Raw genomic sequence first — 9150 nt, 5'->3', positions numbered from 1 at the left:
GCACCCCCCGCGACCCTCTGGTTGAGGATAAAAGCGGTAGATGATGACTGACTGACTTTGGATTTAACAAATAATTGCAAAGTGCAAAACTCAGCCAAGTTTGCTCAGTCTCCACTTTACAGGTGTACATTCGTTGTTGATTTATTAATACAAACGACCGACTGTGACTTGTTCAATCGCACACATTGCGGCATACTATATTCTCTGTTAATGTTCAACATACAAACCTTACACAGCAGTTATTACAAGGATTCAGCGTGTTCTATTTATTCTGTGGCTTCACTGAGTCATTTATCTCCAACCTGGATCAAGTCCAGACAGACCATGACATACATCTGGTATGTTCTAGAATGGTACAGATAATACTACTGATAAAGTACACAAAGAGTATTCACACCAGTTTAGTCCCTCTTTGTTAGAATATGATCCTCAAATCAACGGAATAAATGGAAGCTTATACAATAAATATACTGCTAACATAGCAATATACTAACAACAGCGAGTATAATGTATTTGATCTATAATGTTTCACGTTTATTGAATGTTTGGTAACACTTTAGATTAGGGAACATATTCACCATTAACTAGGTCCTTACTAACATGCATATAAGGATCAGGAAAACCTTAATTCATGTTGTAATAGAGGTAGAATAAGATTATGTAGAATAAGGTGTTAATACATGCTTAATAATTACTAATAAAGGGCTAGTGTGCTATTTATGCATGTTAGTGAGCACCTAGTTAATAGTGAATATGTGATCCCTAATCTTTAGTGTTACCGAATGTTCATATTACTTTGGTTTGAAATTGACAGTGAAAAAAGTAGTAGTAGTACAGTAGTATTGATTTCATTTTTACAGTGAACAGGAACCTTTGGACTTCTCTGAATTTCTGATTGCGTAGGTGCTGGTCTGACTTTGTGGATGTCTGAGTTTGAGTGGCACAGGACTCTGGTTCATCAAACAAAGGGGGCATCTTTGATTAACCCACAGCATCTGCACATTGTCCTCCTCCTCCTCCTCCTTCTCCTCCTCATCTGTTGCTCAATGTGACTGTGTCCATCTGAGCCCTACCATATAAAAGGTTGCTGGAGCAGCAGTCATTGTAGCCCAGCTCCACTGCCTCTCCGGACTGCTCACCATGAAGCTTCTCACCCATGTCTTGTGTCTCTGCCTGGCCCTGGCTCTGGCATGTGCCGATTCGTAAGTAGTCCTGCACTCTACTTTTTTTAAAATTTTAAATGTTATTTTTCTCCTTTCTGGGGTGCTGGTGACTCATGTCTCCTTCAGACTGAGCACTCTGAATTCTCTTTTAAACCATATTCCATCACAGTGAACCCAAATCAGTTTTACTGCAAATGGACAAAACGTCAGGTATAAAGAAACAAAAGTGATAAAAATAAACTGTACATGCCGTGTGGAGACTCCACAAAAAGAAAAGGAATGGACGTTGACGTTTTAGACTTTTGATACTGACCTGGCTCACAAGTAGAGGCTCCATCACGACAAGCATATTTTAAATCCCCTTAGAATGTCCTAATTTGACATTATTTTACATAGCAAATTTTAATATTTGGTTAACACAAACAGAACACAAGTTAGAAAAGATGACTGTTTTATTTATATTGTACAATTATTTTAAAAATGCTTTGTTTTCTGTCTGTTCTGTTTATCCAGGCATGACACACATGCATCAGGTCAGTTTTATGCATTCACACACATGTCTCAATCTGTTGCTGATGCTAATACTATTACTAAATTATTATTATTTATTATTTTACAGACATCCCTGACCATTGTCATGGTCTTGAGATGGACGCTGTTGCAGTGGACGAGGATGGAGTCCCTTACTTTTTCAAGGGTAAGTCCCTACAAGTGTTCTGGCCCTATATGAATAACATTATTTGCAGTGCATTGCGTCATTTGAACTCCATGCTCTGGTTTCACTCCTTTTTAGAGGTTGTGAAATAAAATGTGTATTGTTGTTTCTAAATGTCACGTCCTGCATTTCTGTCTATCAGGCGACCATCTGCTCAAGGGTTTCCATGGCAAACCTGAGCTGTTTAATGAGACCTTCGCCGAGCTGGACGACCATCACCACCTGAGCCACGTAGATGCTGCTTTCCTCATGCACTATGAAGAAAGCCATGACCACGACCACATGTTTTTCTTCTTGGTACGGTCCACTCTTTGACTCCCTTGATCGTTACAATATTATCTGAATTGGTGAGGATCAGCAGTGAATATGAGTTAGAGTTATGGCCTGTGTATGACAGCTATATGAAGCCGTTTGGGAAGTATGATCATATCAATATGGGAGAGGTTCACCTGATTCAATCACATTCTTGCTGACTTATTTTACAATGATAAGCAAAGAAGCTATCTTTTTAAGTGGTGTATAAAGGTTTTTTATTTTTTCTAAATGAAAGAAAACCTGTTTTCATAAATGACTACACCTTTTTTGTCTCACTGAAATAAGACAAGGACAGAAATACATGCATCACAAAGAGAACAGTACAGTTAAAAATTAAGTTTACCAGGTCATTGACATCAGGCTTTTAAACACAGTGGCAGGGAATGATCTGCTTGCTGTCGTTACTTTTTAAAATCATCAACTGCCTTCCTTTTGGTGTATAAAGTGTATAAAAATGTCAACACACGTTCATATATTTGAATATTTTGATCGTACAAACATGCAACAACACACACGTAACCTCACATCTAAAGTGGTACTTTTGGTGGTTGTACTTTGATGCAGGACGAGAAGGTGTATAGCTATCAGAAACACAAGCTGGAAGACGGATACCCCAAGAACATTGCTGAGGTCTTCCCTGGAATCCCTGACCACCTGGATGCTGCCATAGGATGTCCCAAAGCTGACTGCGGTGAAGACTCTGTCATCTTCTTCAAGGGTAAGTCTTCAGATTAATCCTTCTTTGTTGTAAGAAAGGCTTTTAAGAAAGTGCATTCACATATTTCAAGCACTTTTCTTTCTCTGCTATATATATATATATATGTACCTTTTTTTCTTGTAGAACATGAAATCTACCACTACAATGTCAAAACCAAGGCTGTGGAAGAGAAGGAGTTCAAGACCATGCCAAACTGCACGGCTGCTTTCCGCTTTTTGGGCCACTACTACTGCTTCCATGGACACATGTTCTCCAAGTTCGACCCAAAGACTGGTGACGTGCACGGCAAATACCCCAAAGAAGTGCGCGACTACTTCATGAAATGCGCCAATTACAGTAAGTGAAAAATATTTTGATGAGGAAATCTCTTCTAGCAAACAATCTTTTATTTCAGCTTTTATCCATGTTGGAGATGAATTATTTGACCGTAATGTTTTGGTGTCACTCACTTCGCTGTCTAGGTAGCCATAGTGACGACGTGGAGAGAGAACAGTGCAGCCGTGTTCACCTCGATGCCATCACTTCCGACCATGATGGAAACATGTATGCTTTCAGAGGTGAGATCTGACACACAACACACTGATTTTGCCTTTTTCGTTTAGTTTAGTTTAGTTTAGTTTATTGTTGTTTGTTTTATTTATTGATATATTTTTTTAGCACAAAAAATGTAAACATCAAAGTTTACAGCTGCTGCCTGATGTGCTTGATGACTTTAGAAACTACAAAGGGTTTCGGGAGTTTCTATGTAAAAAGACAGAAAAAACAGAGACAGAAATCATAAACAAAACCCTTTTGGCAGAGGTTAATAAATGAGAGGCAACATACTTGAAGATCAGAACCGTTTTTATTTAAAGACCTTAGTTTATTATCAACAAAATCACGTGCCCCAAATACAGAGGTTGTATGGTTCATATGGTTAGCAGTGAGTTGGTCAGGAATGAGAAAAAAAACTGTGGATTCCTTAAGCAGCAAGGATAAGCTGATCTGTATTTAATCCCATTAATGCACATTAATGCACAGACATTAAATGAAAGACCAACATATTATTCAATAGCCAGAAATTAAACAAACCAGATACATAGACTACATACTTTAACAGTTGGTCACATGCGGTTGTCATGGTTTCTTGTATCAAAGACTTTCTCCTTTAGTTTGTGTTCATTTTCCATCGTCTTGCAGTGTTACCGTTTTAAGCAATTCCCTCGTTTTGCAGGCCACTATTTCATCAGCAGAGATGCGGTTAATAACACTCTGAAGGCCGACTCCATTGAGAACGTCTTCAAGGAGCTGCACAGCGAGGTGGATGCTGTTTTCACTTACGAGGATCAGCTTCACATGATCAAGGTAAACTACAGAAGCAACAACACAGTCATCTCTCTCTCTCTCAAGGCTAAAACAGGACATTTATGATTATTTGTTTCTCCTCAGGACGACCATCTATTTGTTTACAAAGTGGGGGGTGAGCATCCCGTCCTTATGGAAGGTTACCCCAAGTCTGTGAAGGAAGAGCTGGGCGTTGAGGGTCACATTGATGCTGCATTTATCTGTGAGGACCATCACATCGCTCACATCGTCAAAGGTAAAGACAAAATCAAAATTGAATTTGAACCGGTCGGCACATTCACAGGAACTGAAGCTAGACACAAGGTTCAGCCAAGCTCAGTTAGCTAGATACAATCACATTGATCAAGGACATAGAGACGCTTTGGAAGTCGATAAAAGATCACACTCTTTTGGGGGGACAACGTAAGGATTAAGCAGATAAAGCAACAACTAACTAACGTGACAGCTAGGCTAGAAAGAATGATTCATATGTCCTCCTGTCTGCTGTGCTCATCTGTCGCCCTGTCTGTTGTCCACCAGGTGACCACGTCTATGACGTGGAAATGAAGGCCAGCCCTCGCGTTATCAACAAAGAGCTGCCAATTGCCCTCTTCAAGACGATCGATGCTGCCAAGTGCGACAAAGAAGGAATTAAAGTGATTGTAGGCAACCACTACTACATCTTTGAGAGCCTCATGGTGTTGGCTACTGGCAGAGCCCTGCCCGAGCAGCACAGAGTCTCTCAGGACCTGTTTGGGTGTGATCACTAGGTTTTATTCACAGGACTGTGCAGAATGTCACACACACCACAGTCAAATGCCAGTGACACCTGATAACAGAGTCACCACGTGTTTCACATAGTTTTTGTTCTTACCTCAAACTAACACTCAGTTTTGTTTCTTTCTACAAGAGTTTTCATATTCCGTTACTGTAGTCGACCTCTATGTAATTTGAGGGCACAACGTGTTTTCCTGTGATTCATTGTGAATGGCGTCATCATGAATAAAGAGGAGAATCAGCACACAACGTGTCGTCTTCTTTGCACTAAAAGAGTGTTCACAGTGGTATTTTCTCACATAAATTGTCTTATTATTTAGTTCTGATGTAAGAAAAAAGAGAGCGTTGTTCAACTTTGAACTCCTCACCAATAGCTACACCAAGAAGACAATGGGCACTCATTTTGAATATCAACTTAAAGTAACTGCAAACTCTAAATAAAACAAAAGATGATTGAAACATTTTCACAGAGAATAAATACCAAACTCTTTTCTGGAAAAATTAAGATACTTAAACCTGTTTCACTATTATGTGCACCCTACAAATTCATTTGTACTCCATACTCAGTATTGAGTATTATAGTAATAGTCAAACATTAATTGTACTGACTCAAAGGTAGAACAAAGTGCTATAATTTTTTATAATGCCAGAACAGACCCAGGCTCTAGATATCCACCAGCAGAGGGCAACAGAGTTCCATTTTTAGCAAGTTTATTGACATCATTGTAAAACTTGGGGTTTTGTCTGTGTACAGCATCTGTCCTGTGTCTGTCCAGCAGAGCTGCACAAAGAAGTCAGTGCATGTGAGACAGACACCATCTTATTCCTCTGAGGCATTGAGACAATTAGTTTGACATTAAGTTTTCCTTCTGCCAAATAAACTCTAAATACATAAAGCTACCCAAAATACTAATTAAAATCTGAGTCGGCAACTTAAAAAGAAACATTATGCAAATAATCACTGCAAATACAACACTACTTAATACAAAATGTGTATTGATGTATTGTACTGCAAACACGATACATCAGGGTTGGTTGCACTGCAAAGATTAAAGTATTTCTGCTTCTGGATGCTGAACATTGAAATAAAAAACATATATTTGTATTTTTTTCCCATAACATTCACTGGCCTATCATACTATTCCGATTATTTTAGCAAGGTCTGCCTGCTTTTGTCTTTATCTAATATTGTTCTTGGATTCATATGAGGTCAAAACCTAAATGTTTTTCACTTTCAACCCAAGACTTTAAAGTGAGTCCAGTCCGAATTAGGTCAGAATTAAGTCTGACTCTTTCCCTTTTAGTGTTTTTACATCAGTCACAAGTCTCATGTTTCCAATGTACAAGCACTGCTTATAGTAGCATATTAAAACAAGTCAACAAACAGTATGAAACAGTGATTAACGTGCCTTCAACAGAAAATCCAGGCCCAACAGAAGAAAACTTTGACATTTGACAACACAGGATTTGCAGTTATATTTAAGGGGTCTCCCTCTCGTCCTCAGTGACCTGCTGTGCAGGCATCAAGTGCAGCTCAGAACAGGACTGAGGCAATAGGGTGATGTCAGCTTCATGACCGGGGCTGAAGTCTGTGCTAACAGCCACGCTTCACTGGATCACACAAGCCCTGACTTCACCCCACTGCTCAGTGGGATGACAAAGGAAGGGGGGGGGGGGGGGGGGGGGGGGACACTGTGGCGCTTCAACGGCCCTGATATGATGCCACAGTCACCCACAGAGGAGGCCAGTCTAACGACACGGAGAGCTCACAAATTCCTTTTGTGAAACAGATCCTAGTGCATGTTTCCACCGGAGACAAAAAGGAACACGGCAAAAGAAAAACGTCCCAACGGCTGCTTTCACAGAACACTAGTTCACAAAGTAAACCCTGGCAGGAACCCATACATTTGTGCACAATATAATTCAATTCAATTCATTTTTTTTCTATAGTGCCAAATCACAACATACATTATCTGTTGCTGACATCAAATACTATTTTGAATAAGTAAACCAGCCATTTCGAAGAGAGATATGTTTAATAAATGAAACGGAAGTTCATTTCATGCATGTTATTTAGAGTACAAAATTTTAAGTTGAAGGCTTTAAAGAAAAATTAATCTATTTTGCATCTCCCTACAACTCTCTGAGGTCTAGTGTAACAATGAACAGTCACCGGTCTGGACGGTACAGTGTGTGTGTGTGTGTGTGTGTGTGTGTGAGAGACACTGTGTGTGTCAGTTGCCTCTTTGGTGTTTGTGATGCTGCTTAATTAACAGGACTAGGAGGGTTGACGGACATCTGCTCTCAGCCTGTCACTGGGTAGCTTGACCCCCGATACACATGCATGTGTGTGTGTGTGTGTGTGTGTGTAACAAGCAGGTATGGACACTGGCCAAGACGGTGCCAGATAAACGTTGGATCTCGTGACCAGATGGTGCCAGCAAGCGTCCCCACTATCCTGTGACCGCTAAAAACACTCCCTCAGATGTAACCCTGGTGCCCTGCATCAAACTGTCAGAGCGAGAGAGAGCGGGAGAGAGAGAGATAGAGAGAGAGGACTTGTATGGTTAGAGACACACACACAGAACCAAAGACACATGTCTACACAACAAGGCCTTTCAATCTAGTTGCTCAGATATTTACTCACTTATATCACTTATGATATTTAATATCATAAGTGAGTAATCTGTATCTGTATTGCTGCTTGCATCACTGTATTGCTGCACATATTGCCTTTCCACACATTAAATGTATTCTTCAGCCTTTTAGCTTCTGCAGATCACATTTGCTCAGTGTGTTTACGTTAGAAAAAAATAGATGTGAACATGTTAGTTCAAAGACTTATTGCTCACTGGATATTTCCTCTCATTCTGACCATTCTCTGTGAACCCTAGCGATGGTTGTGTTTGAAAATCCCAGTAGCTCAGCAGTTTCCAAAATACTCATATCAACCTATCTAGTGACAACAAACAAGCCACAGTCAAAGTTACTTAAATCAGATTGTCTGAGTGTTCTTTCATCTCATTTCATATCCCAATTTCATTCTGTTCCCTCCTTTGACAGCTCCCAACTTCCCCTCTTTCCCTAAAATTGCTATCACCTGCACATCCCCTTGCATCACTGATATCGAGCCATACTTCCCATCCTCCTCCTCCTCGTCCTCCTCCTTTTCCTCCTCTATGGTGTCTTGTGGATCAGGTTATGTGGAGCTGTCAGACCCAGGCTGGCCCTGCCAAGCTGCAAGTCTTGGTCAGAGGGGAGGCCAGTTCAAATGGTCGGGGCATCGTTGTGGGTCTGGCTGACCTCCCTCCACTGAGCAGTGGACCCCCTCAACAGATTGAGCCTCCAGCTGGCCGGCACGGGGCCCGCCGTGGCCCCATGCTGAGGGCACACATGCCACAAAGCACAAATTCCCACTTGCAGACAAACACACACACACACAATCACCAACATGTGTGTGTATGGAGACACACACTTGCCTGCATAGACACTGACATGCATATGTAAGCAAGAGGGAAGAGTATTCACTGAGTTGTCCACTATTGAATTTCAAAATATGAACATTTTCATAAAATCTACTTCTAACAGCTTCCTCTCAGCCACTGTCTGCAACCAAGTGCAACATATTGATTCAGATGCAATACAACTGTAAAATGTACCTTATAAATACTGCAGTGTCTATAATAGCATTTTATTTTATTGTATTTATAGCATTCTTATAGTATTTTACTGTACTTTTTTGTGCTTTTTATGATATGCACTGATTTTATAGCTTGCTTTGTTTCCTTCCTGTCAAAAAATATTCCTGCACAAAGATTTCTGGGCAGCTGTACGATAACTGTGGGTGTACAAATACAATTTCTTGAATCTTATTCAGACATAAAGAAAATATTATACATATCCAGCGTGCATGTACTGCAAGAGGTGACTTCTGTGGACATGGTAATAAAGAGGTTTTCTATGGAGACTGAAGTGTGACAAATAAGGTTCTGACAAACAGCCTGGGAAAGGTTGGACAGACATGATTCAAACGGCGACACTGGCTTAGAGTAAAGGGAGCTGTGCCCTATGGATAACATGACTGACTGAGGGATTAGGAATCAATTAAATATGTATATATAGAGTGCCAGATTTCAGTG

The 9150-nt window shown here is 40.3% G+C and overlaps 1 protein-coding gene across 1 annotated transcript; it reads left to right on the top strand.

Moving 5' to 3' along the window:
• Nucleotides 1-1096: 1096 nt before the first annotated feature.
• hpxa (hemopexin a) lies at nucleotides 1097-5260 on the top strand. Its single transcript, XM_058653413.1, has 10 exons — nucleotides 1097-1202; nucleotides 1677-1696; nucleotides 1783-1860; nucleotides 2021-2175; nucleotides 2758-2911; nucleotides 3035-3247; nucleotides 3373-3468; nucleotides 4125-4255; nucleotides 4340-4490; nucleotides 4775-5260. Exons 1-10 carry the CDS (start codon nucleotides 1141-1143, stop codon nucleotides 5002-5004), a joined length of 1290 nt encoding a protein of 429 aa, XP_058509396.1. The 5' UTR covers nucleotides 1097-1140; the 3' UTR covers nucleotides 5005-5260.
• Nucleotides 5261-9150: the final 3890 nt, after the last annotated feature.

Source organism: Solea solea, chromosome 2 (genome assembly GCF_958295425.1).
Source record: "Solea solea chromosome 2, fSolSol10.1, whole genome shotgun sequence".
In the NCBI taxonomy this organism is placed as follows: Eukaryota; Metazoa; Chordata; class Actinopteri; order Pleuronectiformes; family Soleidae; genus Solea; species Solea solea.
Note: the sequence above shows the minus strand (reverse complement) of the source record. Positions and strands in the feature narration are given on the sequence as shown.

Coding starts and splice junctions, on each gene's coding strand:
- hpxa (XM_058653413.1), top strand. CDS start 1,141: ATGAAGCTTCTCACCCATGTCTTGTGTCTCTGCCTGGCCCTGGCTCTG. Junction 3,248..3,372: donor CATGAAATGCGCCAATTACA/GTAAGTGAAAAA, acceptor TTCGCTGTCTAG/GTAGCCATAGTGACGACGTG. Junction 4,256..4,339: donor ATCAGCTTCACATGATCAAG/GTAAACTACAGA, acceptor GTTTCTCCTCAG/GACGACCATCTATTTGTTTA.